The sequence below is a fragment of the Tachysurus vachellii genome, chromosome 8, assembly GCF_030014155.1.
Source record: "Tachysurus vachellii isolate PV-2020 chromosome 8, HZAU_Pvac_v1, whole genome shotgun sequence".
NCBI classification, from domain to species: Eukaryota; Metazoa; Chordata; class Actinopteri; order Siluriformes; family Bagridae; genus Tachysurus; species Tachysurus vachellii.
In genome coordinates, this window is record NC_083467.1 from 5,935,100 (window position 1) to 5,951,307 (window position 16,208).

A 16,208-nucleotide genomic window follows, 5' to 3' on the forward strand; every position below is an offset into this window, starting at 1 on the left:
AATCCGAGGTCCTTTTACAAGCCGTGTGTCGCAGAGGAAAGTCTCTGTAAACACGAGGTCGGAAAGTTGCTCATTGGTAAAGCGCGTGTAAGGCATGTGGACAGGGCTGCGGCATTTAAAATGTTTGTAGAAATAAGCCCGAGTCTCCCTACCTGGGATGTCATGGAGCAAGTCTACCTGTTACTCACTGACTGTGTCTGCGTCGTGTGTATGTGAGTGAAAGAGAGACAGAGAGAGAGACAGAGAGAGAGAGAGAGAGAGAGAGAGAGAGAAGATTGTATGATAAGATTGTTGTGGCAATTCTGAAAATGTTGTTATTGGACTTTATCACACAACAGCCTGTGGCATTTATGCTTTATTACTTACAAGATTAATTGTTAACTTTGGTTGTGAATGATCACACCAGTCCAAATTTCATTTGATGTTTAGATATTATATAGAAATAATCTCTCTCTCTCTCTCTCTCTCTCTCTCTCTCTCTCTCTCTTTGCCTAATTGTGACTTTGTAAATCAGATTAGAGTCGCTTCAATTTGTACATACACACAACTTCTGGACGCTCTTCATACATTATTCTGGGTACAGATACTGTACAGTTGCTTCTGACATTTTAATTTGTTTGTTTGTTTACCTTTGACTTATTCAACTACTGCAGCTTTTGTGCAAAATACAACATCTGGAGATTATGTCATGTTATTATTACAAAGATGTACTTGCATCTTACTAATACATTATTCTGAAACATTATTACAATTCAATGCATATCCTAGTGTCCATCTACTGGACTAAATGGCAAGGTGAAATATCAGGTTTTAAAATAACTGTGTTACCAAATTTCCCCCTGGGGATTAATAAAGTATTCTGATTCTGATTATAAATGGACTTAATTTAGTGTCAAACTCAATAGCCAATGAATTAAGGGTCCATAAAATCAACAGTAATCATGTCAAATCAATATTCTATATGGAAAAACTATATATGAATGATTTCAAACAAAACCAAAAACGCTGCCAAGTGCAGTAATCACTTGCATTTTTATTAACGAGCAGTTTACGCAAGGCATTGTGGGACTTGCTATATATAAAGGAAAGTCATGTTCTGCAAAATGTTAATATTTATAATATATTTCATATTACTGTAATATTTTACTTTGTTTGTGCTTTATACTACACTCATTAATAGATGCTAGACATATCAGACAAGCACAATTTGCGTACAATATATAATAGAATTATATTGGCTGATATTATAAAATATGTCATCTTAATTTATATTTCCTAGAAATCTATATTTGGTAAAAAAAAATTGATGGAGAAAGTGATACTCATGGAGGTACTCACTCTCAAGATCTCAATGCCTTCCAGCACTATCACAGTCTCTATGGGATCATCTCTGAAGCCTCCTTTTGTGACAATATTAAGCACATGCTGTGGCAGTTCCTGCTGGTGATGTCAGGCAATCGCTGTGTGAACAAAACAAAGTTTAAAGCCCAATTAAATGCCCTGGACCTTTAAATTCACTGACTCAGCGTTCTACAAGATTTAATCACATTTTTTTTCCTTTTTAAATGCTGGAAACGAGCGGAAACGGAAAACATGTGTATTAAAAAAAGTAAATAGATGGATTCACCAACAAAAACTTTGTGTTAGACGTTTTTACACACACAGCTCATTTAAATAGCATACAGGACTACCTTCTATCAGCTGAAATGTGAGTAAATGTGTGTTTATTGTGGATAATTTGTGTTTATTTGGTTATTGCAAAATCTTTGGTTTGGCATGGGACAAGTCAGTGATTTTACTCTATGTAGTGGTGGGGAGATTCCAAAACAAACCCTAAATAGTTCTATGTTGATGGCATGAACACCTGTAGTGACAATTCAATTATAAATCAATTAAATTAAGTTTTATAGTTTGGTAGCTGAGAAAAGTCTTATACAGAGGTGTACCAACATGTACCAAACTGGCACAGGAGAGTGTGTCTCTACAAAAACCCCTCTGTAATATCTGTGATACACAATAGATAAACCAAACTTGAAACAGTTAATGGTGAGATGTTATGAAATGAGTTTTTTGCATTCACTGAATGAATTCAAAGAGATATTGTGTCTAAAATTGTTAAATTGTGTCAGGCGGAAGTTTTATTTTTTTACATACTGTACTGTGATCTGGTAATTTATATACTTACACTTCTGCAGCAATCTTACATGTAACCTTTATTTTGGTAAAAGAATTATTCAAATACACCCTGAGAAACCTCAGATATTACAAAAACTAAATGTTAATTTTAAAAATTAAATATTTTATTCAAATGCACCTTTTAGATTCTGAGATATACTCATTTAAAATTGAGCATAATGTTTTCAAAACAAATGTGTTAAAACACATTTCAAGAACAAGACAATATATATTGTAAATTGTTACCTGTAAGTGCTTTTCACCTGGTCCAAAATTCTGCACGGCTTGTTTAGTTTTTGCTGCTGCACTGAAAGATGGACATTTATAAACATATAGCATAACATTTACATTATTTTCTGTTATTTTATTTTATTTTTTTTTTATTATGCAAAGACACAATTACAATATTTACAGAAGAGAAATTACATGCAAAATACAAAAACAAAGACCAACAAAACAAAACGTGTGTGTGTGTGTGTGTGTGTGTGTGTGTGTGTGTGTGAGTGTGTAACTGTAAGTGTAACTGGGTGTGGGAGTGGAGATATATGAATAAAGGAGCATGTAGGGAAGTACAACAGAGATTATATATATATATATATATATATATATATATATATATATATATATATATATATATATATATATATATATATATATGTGTGTGTGTGTGTGTGTGTGTGTGTCTCTCTCTTTGAAATAGCTGTCAAAATCATGATCTTTCAGAAGAGATACTGTATGTTAAATCGCCATCTGGTGGTGGGTTTATGTTGACTAGTTGTGTTCCATTTTAATGTTACCGGGGCATGATCACTGATGGCTATTGGATGAATCTTTGATTCAGAAATATTTGATATGATAGAATTACTGGTAAGAAAGAAGTCGATGCAGGAATATGGGTGGTGTACTGGTGAGAAAAATGAGTATTCTTTACTGTTAGGATGCTGTAGACGCCAACTATCATCCAGACCAAAATCACTCATGAACTGTTTTATGGTTTCTGCAGATTTCCAAATGCGTTTATTGCCTAAACTATTACATCTGTCTATTGTTGGATCTAGAACTGTATTGAAATCACCTGCAATTATAACTGGACAATTAGAAAAATTTGAAATTGAAGAGAAAAAGGTCTGGAAAAAGGATGGGTCATCTGTGTTTGGGCCATACAAGTTGCCAATTGTGACCGGGCTATTATTAATGGAGATGTTTATAGCAATGAAACATCCTTCAGTGTCTGTAATAGTGGTGTTATGACCAAAAGAGATTTTTTTATTTATTAGAATGCATACTCCTCTTTGTTTTGTGTTGTAGTGAGCCAAGAATAAATGACTGTAATTTGATGATTTAATTTTGTTATAATCTGATTCTGATAGATGTGTTTCTTGCAGGAGACATATGTCGGCTTGTAGTTTATTTAAATGATTAAAAACTTTGACCTTCTTTGTCTGAGAACCAAATCCACGAACGTTCCAGGTTACAAAAGTGATAGATGACATGTTTTAATGATTGTGGCAGTTATTGACTCAGGAATGAAAGTGAAGTGTTCAGAAAAGCCAGGGAGTAATGTCCTTATCGCGATATACATAGTTATATATATAGTTTTCTGAGTTTGCTTAGTAAAACAAAACTGATAATAAAAAAACAATATATTATTATTATTATTATTATTATTATTATTATTATTATTATTATGTTCATTTTGTACTCATGTAACATAAGAGAATTCTTATTTTGAAAGGCTTCTATTAGGTGTCAAACTGATCAGTGTTTGAAGTGTAAGCAGATAAACTGAGTGAAAACATGGAGAGTTATAAAGTGTTGTGTATGATCCAGAACTTCCCAGCAATTCATAAGTGCTGTCGATTCTAATATTATAATGGCACTGGTGCACCTAGAAAGATAATCAGACCAATGCGCGCTCTCTCTCTCTCACACTCACTCTCTCTCTCTCTCTCTCTTTACTGTAAACTTTACTGTTCACATGTGCAATATGTTAAGTGCAATAACTCATCAGTTTACTACCTCAACTAAATAGTTATTTTATACTATTTATAATAGAATATTTGAAGCTCCTCCACAATAACCTAGATTAAAATGAGTGACAGGAGGAGCATCCAAACACACACAAAACCAGAAGACAGTTTTCCAAAAGGAATTTTTCTCAGAGTTTGTTTGTTTGTGCTAAAGCCAAACTTTAATCTTTTTTGTTTTGTTTTTAATTAAGTTGTAGATACCTTCCAAGTTATTTGACTGAACAGATCATAACCTGTCTCTGTAAAACTCCTCCTATTAAGGAAGGAGACGACTGCAGTCCTTCATAAACAGCCTGCAGTCTTCTGCTCTGTTGAGTTTAGCTTTGTTTTCAGTTTATCGAGAGTCTCATTTTTAGCACTGTGAAAGAAAGTGATTATTAACTGGACCTACAAAGTCGTCTGTTTAACTGAAATGAAACCTGAAATTAGAGTGTTGTTACTTTTAACAATCTGAAAGTGAAACTCTGAGCATTTGGACTGGATAGAACAACAATTGCAGTAAAATAAAATGGCTTCTAAGTTTTCAGAGGAGGATTTCTCTTGTCCTGTGTGCTGTGACATCTTCAAGGATCCTGTTGTTCTGCACTGCAGTCACAGTGTGTGTAAAGTGTGTTTGCAGCAGTTCTGGGAGACCAAAGGATCCAGAGAATGTCCTGTTTGTAGGAAGAAGTCATCTATGAGTGATCCTCCCAAAAATCTGGCCTTAAAGAACCTGTGTGAGACTTTCTTACAGAAGAGAAGTCAGAGATCTTCATCAGGGTCTGAAACAGTCTGCAGTCTGCACAGTGAGAAACTCAAACTCTTCTGTCTGGATGATCAACAGCCGGTGTGTTTGGTGTGTCGGGATTTAAGAAAACACCCCGATTACAAATTCTGCCCCATTGATGAGGCAGTAACAGAATGTAAGGTAAATAAATGTACATCTGAGGTCATGTGTCACTTCAGAAACATGGTGTAATAAAAATTGCAAATGCATTTGATCAATTTAGCTTCTCATAATATTTTTTTTGTCTTGGTGCATTTTAAAAGCTCATCTGAATGATTTTGCAAGAAAATATAACAAATCGGTCTCATGGTCATTAAAAACACGTGTTAAAAATTCTACAGTTCAATCCCCTTAAGAATCAGTGATCTGAGTTAACAATGTGTACAATAAGAGCTGAAACACAGTCTCCATGAAGTGTGTTAATTTATTTCAGGAGGAGCTCAAAACTGCACTGAAGCCCCTACAGGAGAAACTGAAGATCTTTACAGACTGTAAACTGAACTGGAGTCAGACTGCAGAACATATAAAGGTTACAATCAATAACATGGTTTTGATAGAATTCAATTCTCTAAAATTGTAAAATAAGTTATATTTCATTTAATTTCCTCTTCACTGCAGATTCAGGCCCAAAAGACAGTGTGTCAGATTAAGGAACAGTTTGAGAAACTTCACCAGTTTCTACGAGATGAAGAGGCAGTCAGGATCGCTGCACTGAGAAAGGAAGAGGAGCAGAAGAGTCAGATGATGAAGGAGAAGATTGAGAAGCTGAGCAGAGACATATCATCTCTTTCAGACACAATCAGAGCCATAGAAGAGGAGATGAGAGCTGAAGACGTCCTGTTCTTACAAGTAAGGGTCATTTAGTCAGTATTTATACTGTGAGAAAGTAAAACTTCCATCATCAGAAACGTCACATTTCAGTGGTGTAAAAATAAATCATATCCACTGATATGTGCTTTGTTGTTTTCCAGAACTACAAGGCCACAGTGAAAAGGTGAGTGATGTGGTTCCTGTCTCTCTGCTTCTCTGTGTTTCTGAATCCAAAGCCACAGCAACACTGACTCCTGAATGTTTTTGCAGAGCCCAGTGCACACTGCAGCATCCAGAGGAGCTTTCAGGAACACTGATCCATGTGGCAAAACATCTGGCCAACCTGAGGTTCAGAGTCTGGGAGAAGATGCAGGACACTGTCCAATACAGTAAGAGTCTTTCTTTATAAGAATTGTGTGCACATATTAAACATGAATATTTTTTCTATTCTTTTTGACAACCATTTTTCTGAGTTTGTTTAGTAAAACAAAACTGATTATAATAATAAGACAATAAACAATAACATCTATAATAATAATAATAATAATAATAATAATAATAATAATAATAATAATAATAATAATAATAATAATAATTATTATTATTATTATTATTATTATTATTGTTATTATTATTGTTATTATTATTATTATTATTATTATTATTATTATTATGTTCATGTTGTACTCATGTAACATGAGGGAACTCTTATTCTGAAAGGCTTCTACTAGGTGTCAGACTGATCAGTGTTTGAAGTGTAAGCAGAGAATCTGAGTGAAAACATGGAGAGTTGTAGAGGCTTACAGACATTTTATAGTTATTATTGAAATTTAATTATTATAACGATTGGTTACATTTCTAATTTAAGCAAATTATTGCAGTTATTATTGCTCTGAAAATTGCAGATATATTTGTTTATTAATGAATTTTGTAATGTTAGCTAGTTCCATGTTAATGTAATGTTATCCTAGCCCGTGTGTGTGTGTGTGTGTGTGTGTGTGTGTGTGTGTGTGTGTGTGTGTGTGTGTGTGTGTGTGTGTTTTCAGCACCTGTAACTCTGGACCCCAACACTGTTCATCCTAAACTCATTGTATCTGATGATCTGACCAGTGTGAGATTCAGTGATGAGGAACAGAAACTTCCTGATAATCCAGAGAGATTTGATAAATATTGCTGTATCCTGGGCTCTGAGGGCTTTAACTCAGGGACACACTGCTGGGATGTTGATGTTGGAGACTGTACAGACTGGTCAGTGGGTGTGATGACAGAATCTGCTCAGAGGAAGGGGGAGATAATCTCCAGAAGTGGAATCTGCTGTTTGGGTTATTATGAAGGTAAATATGGAGCACGTTCTACAACACAGACATTCACTCCCCTCTCAGTAGAACAGAAAATCCAGAGGATCAGAGTGAAACTGGACTGGGACAGAGGAAAGCTGTCATTCTCCAACCCTCTTACTAACACACACATACACACTTTCACACACACATTTACTGACAAATTACTGCCATTAATATATGTTTTTAATAAAGAATCTCCTCTAAAGATCCTCCCACTTCAGTGCTCTGTAAGAGTGAATCAGATCAGTTAGAGCTCATATTGTTTTATTCCAGATTATTAATGAAATATTGCAGATTAAAAGATTCAGATTCTTTGTGAAAGTTTGTTGAAAGTTGAAAGCACTAAACAGTTCATTGTGAAAAGTCCTGTGGCATTATTTCGACTCACTATGTCGCTTTGTCACACACACACACACACACACACACACACACACACACACACACACACACACACACACACACACACACACACACACACACACACACACACACACACACACACACACAAAATACACAAGAGATTTTGATTAGGAAAAAATAACTGAACAAAGACAGGATGTATTTCTGTAAGTCTAGAAACCGAAACCACAAATTAAAAAGACATTGTACCTGTAACTGAGAGCAAACAGCACACAGTGTCTAAACAGAAAATACTCAAAGTCCATAAGGTTTTTTCTTCTTTGTTTTTTTTTCCAAAGCCCATAATCGAGCTACCTGATAAGAAGCTTTTAAAAAGTGAAGAACAAGTTTGACATTTCTCTGAAGATCTTTTGAAGATTCTCTGAAGTTTAACCCAGTTAGAATTAGTAATAAAGTTGTACTTGAATTTAACCCAGATAGGGATACTAATAAAGTTTTGTCGTAATATGTTCTAGAAGAATCTGTTAGTTTGTTGATTGCTTTTTTGTTGTTGTTTTTAAAGAATTTTATTGCAAACAAAGCAAGAACAACACAATTCTAAACAAGTAAATTCAAAAAACTTAGTCATGGAGGATAAAAGTAACTAGCGAATAACAAAAGATAATCAAACACACACACGTATATGCTCACCCACCCCCACCTCCTCCACAAACACACACACACACACACACACACACACACACACACACACACAAAAAAAATGCAAAGGAGAGCACCAGAAGAAAAACTACAAATCTATATAAATAACATGAATGTAAAATTATTTTTAAATACATTAAAGAGGGGTATACTATTATTCAATTAATTAATAAAAAACCTATCAATTATGAATTATAAATAAATTATAAAGATTAACTTTATATTTATATTACAAATGTTATAAAATATTGATGCTCCTCAATCTTGTAGTTGTTAGGAGTTACTGGGACATTTCCCTGCTAGACCACAAGAGGGAGTGCTGGCAGGAATTTATTCATAGCCTGCTTTGTGATTGTTGTTCCCACGTGTGTTGTGCCATGTACTTCCTATTGTTCCTCTTTCCCTTTACCCTGATATTCTGCCCTCTATATACCTGTCTAGTTTTATCTGTTTTGTCAGCTGTTGATTTATGTTCGTTCTGTACGGTCTGGTGCAGGTGTGTTTTCAGGTTCCCATGTTATAGTTTTGTTTTTGTTACTCATGTTGTATTTGTCCTTGTTTTAGTCTTAGTTTTGTTAATAAAGTAGCACTTTTATTTTATCCTGCATATTGGACTGATTCTATGTACGCAGGCGATCAAGACTACCACAGAGATCTGGGTTTGAGCTCCACTTCAGGTGGCATCTCCTGTTACAGTGGTCAAATAAACCAAAACAGTGTATTTGAAAGAAAAGCAAAACTCAGGAAAGAAACTTTAGATGAAAACAAGAATATCTGACCAATATCTGTTTTTTTTTTTAAAGTCCAAAACAAATGCACAATTGTTTCTTTAGCAGAGTTACAGAAACAGCAGCTGATGTTAATGTTCTTTTGAAATCTTAATGAAATAAAGGACTTGACAGGAGAATATTTATACAGCCATTTAAATGATATCCCTCATCTTCTTACTTAAAATATATTTGGAAGTCCAGATTTTTTCCACAGTATATTATTGAAAAAAAACATCCCAGTATGACATCACATGAACTACAGTGACAAAGAGTTGTTGATAAAGTGCTCTGACTCTTTTATTGTTGTTACAGGAGACTGAGAAACTTCTTTTAAATCTATTTGTTTTATTTGGTTGAATATCTGACAGAACGAAGATACTCTCAGTTGCATAAGCAGACCTGAGGGAATGGAATCAAACACAATGAAGAATTCCTTTGCAGATACAGGAATGGAATAAGCAGAGAGAAATTCTGTCTAAGTATATAAGTGACTGTTGGGTTTAAGTAATTGACCAAGTATAATAATGTTATTGTTAAAACAATTAAAAAATGAACAAACAAAAAAAAGAGTAACATCTGTCTGTCAAAATTAGAAAGTTTGATGGGGATCCTGGAAATGTGATAGTTACAAACCCACAAAAAATTCAAACCACCTGTTTTAGACAAACCATAGCAGGAGATGATTCCGAATAGAGTTAGCATCATTTATCCTGAGCCAATTTATTTTAAATATATACTTCAGATTAGTAAAGTCAGGAAAATTCACACGATAACATTAATGTATTCATTAATAGGTTTTTATGTAATGAAACTTTTTCCTCGATACAAAATCCAATAACATTTTGTCATTTTATTTAAAGTAACCTGATCAACATATAGAGAACTGCATAAGTAAGTCTGGAGAGATCTTTAGCCTTAGAGAGCAAAATTCTGATTTTGCAAAAAAAGAGACCAAAGTCACATTTTCCCAATGCTTTTAGAATAAATTAATCCCCTCAGAGTAAAATGTTTGAAAAGAAATAAAACTGCCTGTCAATAAAGTCACAATAAATTAATAAATAAAAGTGACTGTTGAGTTTAAGTATATTAATGTTATTTTTAAAACATTTACATTTACATTTACAGCATTTGGCAGACGCCCTTATCCAGAGCGACGTACATAAGTGCTTAAATCTCTAACATTGAATACATTAATGCTGGATCACTAAGTTACATACTTAAGATACCGTGAGTTTAAAACTTTTGTTCAGAGTTACAATGAAAAAATGTCAAAGGTGTTTTTTTTTTTTTTTATTAAAATGCAAAAGATAAGGAAAGAAGTGCTAGTTGAAGTGTTTCCAGAATAAGGTGGTCTTCAACCGCCGCTTGAAAATATCCAGTGACTCAGCAGCCCGGACCTCTAGGGGAAGTTCATTCCACCACCTTGGTGCCACTACAGAGAAGAGTCTTGTAGTATACTTGCCTCTTACCCTGAGAGATGGTGGAACCAGTCGAGCAGTGCTGGTAGATCGGAGTGTGCGGGGTGCAGTGCGAGGAGTGATGAGGACTTTGAGGTAAGAGGGAGCTGGTCCATTTTTGCTTTGTAGGCCAGCATCAGTGTTTTGAATCTGATGCGTGCAGCTACTGGAAACCAGTGGAGGGATTGCAGCAGCGGGGTGGTATGCGAGAACTTTGGCAGGTTTAAAACAAGCCGTGCAGCTGCATTTTGGATCATTTGCAGAGGACGGATTGCGTTCATAGGTAGACCTGCCAGCAGTGGATTGCAGTAATCCAGTCTAGAAATGACACAATAAAACAATTCCCAAATAAAACAATTCCCAAAAAACAAACAAAACAATACAAACAAACAAAAAAAACAGAGTAACATCTGTCTGTCAAAGTTAGAAAGTTTCATGGGGATCCTGGAAATGTGATAGTTACAAACAAAAAATTCAAACCACTTGTTTTAGAGAAACCATAGGAGGAGATGATAGCATTTCAAATAGAGTTAGGATCATATAGCCTCAGCCAATGTATTTTAAATATATATATATATATATATATATATATATATATATATATATATATATATATATATATATATATATATATATATATATCAGATTAGTCAGGAAAATTCATGCGATAATGTTACTGTATTCATTAATAGGTTTTTATGTAATGAAACTTGATCCTTGACACAAAATCCAATAGCATTTTCTGATATTGTTTAAAATAGAGTCAACAACATATACTGTACAGAGAGAGCTGCATACTGTAAGTGAGTCTGGAGCAAAATTCTGATTTTTTAGAAAAAAGAACCAAAACCATATTTTCCTAATGCTTTTAGAAGTTTATGCTCAAGAGAGCTAAACGTTTTGAGAATATCTAGAAATTAATCAAAACCATCTGTCAATAAGGTCACAATAATCCAATTAATCTAAAACAAATCTAAAGCAAAATTGCACAGATCACTTTTTAATAATAATAATAATAATAATAATAATAATAATAATAATAATAATAATAATAGAAATAATAATAATAATAATAATAATATGGTGAAGAGACTGCTCACATGTCAATGTTAATTATTCTCCACAATTATTAACAATGATTTATACAACAATGATGGAAGGAATATTCACAAGTAATTTAGTCTTTTTCAAAAAAACATTTTTAGTTTAATGTTATGGTGTTTTCAATGAACACGTTATCTCTTCTTTGTCTGTAAATGTCTGTTAGTGGGAAGCCTGGCACTGCATTCTGCACACCAGTGTACTGTAATCTGGTGAATAATTTGACACTGCAAGTCTGAGTGAGTCTTGTAAATGTTCATCAGTAAGGCATGTTCTGTGTTAGTTCTTGATAAAGTTCATTTTAGAAAAGGCTGATTCAAAGAGATAGGTTGAACCAAAAAGGCATGCAAATTTCATAGCTGCTGTGCATACTGTACACCACTGTATTTTTCTGTGTCCACAAGGCACCAAAGGTTTGATGCAGACTGATGGGCTTTGAGGTGGAGGTCATTTTGCAATGTTAGGATTTCTATCTCTACCTGTCTAGCATCCAATTTGATCAGAGCACTTAGTTGCTCAGCAGTGCATGTCATGTCCACTTGCATGAAAGGATTTTTTTAAATCACAACTAACTCCTCATCGTTGCTGCACCACTTCCTTGTGTCAGGAGTCGGACGTGACATGCCGTATACGTGACGTATATTGACATTTGACTTCAGAAAAGGCCAGAGTTTGTTTTATATATATATATATATATATATATATATATATATATATATATATATATATATATATATAAAACATTTTTTGTTACATTTTGTTTGAATTTTTTTTTATTAAATAAAATGAAATTAAATATCGTCATTTTAAAATCTACGTTCATGCAAGCGTTTTTTATTCAAAAATTACAGCAAGAAAATTTTTTTAGGCGGAGCTATATTTTGACCAGTGCTATTTTTAGAACGTGCCTCGTGGGCGCCTTAAGTGCTCCTTGCGGCCGACCAGGTGCCCGCGGGCACCGCGTTGGTGACCCCTGATCTAAAACAAGACTATTTTTTTAAACCAGACTGTTTCATCTATAATTGAATTTAGAGCAACTTAAAGTCATTTATCAAAATAGGCCAAAATTTGTAATCATTATTAAGGAGAGTTATAGGACATCAATTCTCAATAGAAAATAAATCATTTTTTTTTTTTTGGTTTAGGTATCAGAGGGATGGCACCCTGAGAGACTCTTGTAGACTCTCTGTAAAGACTTCTGACAAGAAAGGAGATACTGTAAGTGCTGTGCAAACATTTTATGTCTGCAGTTAAACCATTATTTCCTGGTGGTTTATTATTCAGGCTATTAATTGTTTGATACAGAAGTCCTAAGAGACCATGTATTCAAGTGTCTGAACATTTACATCATCAACAAACTCTATTCTATCCTCTTCACCAAATTCACTTTCTAAAGTGCCCTGTGAGTTACACAGCACTTCATTATCACAGCTCTCTGAGACTGTTTGTAGTACAGTTCAGAAGTCCTTTATTGTATATTTTCTGTGATTTGTGCTTCTGTGTGAGATGAATGTTGGCTGATTGTTTGGTTTAAATCCACATACTTTAAAGTGACACTGAACTGTTTCTCTGTGTTTCAGATGAATGAAAAAATGTTTCTCATTACAAATCTCTCAGAATTCACCCCATTCACAATGAAATGTTGAATGTTCTTGACTAAATATGTCAACATTGTGGTGTGAATTAGAAAGATGGGATCTATTACAGCATTTGGCAGATGCCCTTATCCAGAGCGACTTACATTTTTATCCCATTTTTATACAACTGAGCAAGTGAGGGTTAAGGGCCTTGCTTAGGGGCCCAGTAGTGGGAACCTGGTGGACGGAGGAATAAAACTCACAACCTTCCGATTGGTAGCCCAACACCTTAACCACTAGGATACCACATCCCGTTTTATTATTAAATACCATATTTTTGTAACTTTCTATTTATTTCTTTTTTGTAACTAGAGGGAACCAGAGTACACTGCATGGTGGAGTGACACATAAAGGACTAAGAATGTTTAAAGTGAAGAGACATGCTGGATAGACTGTTGTTCTGTTGTTCTTCTAAGTAAATGTGTAATTGTCTACAAGTCATGGTGTCAGAAGTGAGGTCACAAGAGAAGACTGATGCTCACATTTAATCCGTGGGAAAGATTTTACAGTAGAAACAGTACAATGTATTGGTCAACAGGACTACAGGACTGCTACAAAACTGAGTAAAGTGGATAAAAAGATAAAGATTAGTATGCTAATATATGCTATGGGCAAATCATTCACCTTTATGTCTGAGGAATTACAATTTCATTGCAAATGTATAATTACATTCACCTTTATGTGCTGCAGATTACAAATTAGATAGGTACTATGTACATGAACGGGCTTCATGCTTCCACCAGACAGTGCAGATACCGGGGAAAATGTGGAATGCTAAATCAGAACTCTCTACAAATTTAGTGAGCTGTGAACTGTGAATTTGTTGCAAGCCGAAATGAGCACATAAGAAACAGAAGGAATCAGAGTTAAGGAGCTATCTAGGAGAATGCAGCTTATGACAGCACTTACCTTGGAAATGGCAGTACAGATGACACGTCAGGCTGAAGATGTTGTGCAGTAGATTAACCAGCAGGAGGGTCAGTCAGCAGGGGGCATACAGAAGGTAGCCTACAGACAGTCATCAAAGGTGGCATATAGGCCTTGGATGAGTAAAATGGTGGTAAGGACAGAAAAGAGGACTGTTTTGTGGCTGGTGTGGTAAAGGAGGAACACAAAGACATCAGAAAATGTCTATTTAATTTTAACATTATCAATATTAAGACATCTCAAGAAAGCATTAGCCGAGCACACAGCTTAGGAACAATGTGTTGTGGAAGGAGACACACAGCCTACACATTGGTATGCACTCATGGTACCAGTCATGAAGCCTAATAGGGCTGTAAGAATGATGTAAACAAACTGAATGATAACTTAAAAAGAGAAAGATGCATGATTCCCACAACACAAGAATTTTTTGCTAAATTAGCAGGACTGAGCATCTTTACATCATTAGATGCAGCATCGGGATTTTGGCAGATTCCGTAATTTGCTATCAGTTTATTAACATTCATCACTGCAGTGAGGAGATATTGTTTTAAAAGACTCCCATTTGAAATCAGCACAGCAAAGATGTTCTAAAGAAAAATTACCAAGCTTTTTGGGAACATGGAATGAGTGACGGTGTAAATGATGATGTGAAGGAAAGACAGAACCGAACATAACAATCACTTGAAAAGAGTGCTGAAAAAGATTGAAACATTTGGGCCTCAAATGGAATAAAAATAAATTTCTATTCAGAAAAGCAAATTTAAGTTTCCTGTGACACATAGTGGATAGGTGTCAGGGCAGACTGTAAAAGGGTCCGATCCGGTTCTAGACGGCTGATGGATTCAGAAACAAGGTACGTCCAAATAGAGAAGGATTTTCAGTTTATGGTTGTGTGAAAGTTTCAAAAGTATCTAGTAGCCACTGAAACTTTCAAACTGATTAAAGCTGGATGGTGAATCTAACAAAAATGCCCTCCTACAGTGCTGGAAGAGATCACAACTCTGAGGTTATAAAAGGTTTTTAATGAAAAGGAGGGATAGAAAAGGAGAAGTCAAAGTTGTTTTTAATCAATTTTCAGTTGCTGCACTGAATGAGTTTTGGAAATGACTTTAAAGACAGTGGCAAGTCCAGATCAATTAACATTAAACCCTCAGCCTTGTATAGACTGATTTACCAGCAGAGACTGTTGTAATGAAATCTACCATCACTAAATGATAACATACTGTCATTGTATCAGTAACATCTGTGTTGTTATCATGTTAAATGTGTTATGTAACTTGGCTATAATACAAAAGAATAATTAACATTTGATATGAAGCAGTAAGAAATTGTGGCATGGTTCAACAATAACAGAGTAATGTTATGTTTAATGCAAACAGAAGCAAGTTTTGAAAAGTGAGCTTTAGAGTTACATACAGATCACGTATTGTGTTGTAAGGTTACTAGAAAAAAGGTAACACAAATGTCATTATGTTCATAAACCAATCAGAAATATAGCCTGATGTATTTGACTTAAAGGAGGTGGTGTGATGGTATTGTGTATTACTCGGGGTGAGTTGTACCGCTAGGGGGAACCAGAGTAATTCATGTAAGAAAATATTTTACATTTTAGGTAAATAAATTTTATTAAATCTGTCAATAGCACTAACTGGTTTGAAGCCACAACATGCAATAAGATTTTTCTCTGATTTTTAACAGCTTTATCAGTCACTGCAATAAATTCAAACGATAAAAGTTTCATACCATGAGTAAAACAGTACATGACTAGTTTACGCAGTAAAGAGATTTCTTCTAGTGATAACATTACTGTGTTTCTGCAGAGGTTTTATCATTCAGATCTTCTAAATAACTTTCTGAAACGACTTCGAGAGCATTTTGGAATTCTATGCCGTCTCTTTGGCCGTGTAAGTATTTCAAATATCACACACATATTAAATCATAGAAATTACACTCGTGTACCAACCCCATGCATAATCTAGATTTGAATTTAAATCAAGAAAAAATTATTTGTTAAATCATGTGGGTGTTACTTAGTTTTTTTAAGTAATTAAGTTGCTTAAACTCACAACATTATGTATATTTTACAAATACTTTATTGTTAGTTTTATTTAAAACATATTCAAGTTGAATTTACAT

At 34.5% G+C, this 16,208-nt stretch overlaps 1 protein-coding gene across 2 annotated transcripts; it reads left to right on the forward strand.

Moving 5' to 3' along the window:
• Positions 1-4,672: 4,672 nt before the first annotated feature.
• On the forward strand, positions 4,673-12,719 carry LOC132849907 (zinc-binding protein A33-like). 2 transcript variants are annotated; one of them, XM_060875924.1, is made up of 7 exons: positions 4,673-5,112; positions 5,405-5,500; positions 5,590-5,820; positions 5,943-5,965; positions 6,052-6,170; positions 6,828-7,115; positions 12,654-12,719. In XM_060875924.1, exons 1-7 carry the CDS (start codon positions 4,714-4,716, stop codon positions 12,674-12,676), a joined length of 1,179 nt encoding a protein of 392 aa, XP_060731907.1. In that variant the 5' UTR covers positions 4,673-4,713; the 3' UTR covers positions 12,677-12,719. The 2 variants fall into 2 exon arrangements, with proteins under 2 accessions (XP_060731907.1, XP_060731906.1); XM_060875923.1 differs by lacking the exon at positions 12,654-12,719 and having other exon boundaries at positions 6,828-7,487.
• The last annotated feature ends 3,489 nt before the right edge of the window (positions 12,720-16,208 follow it).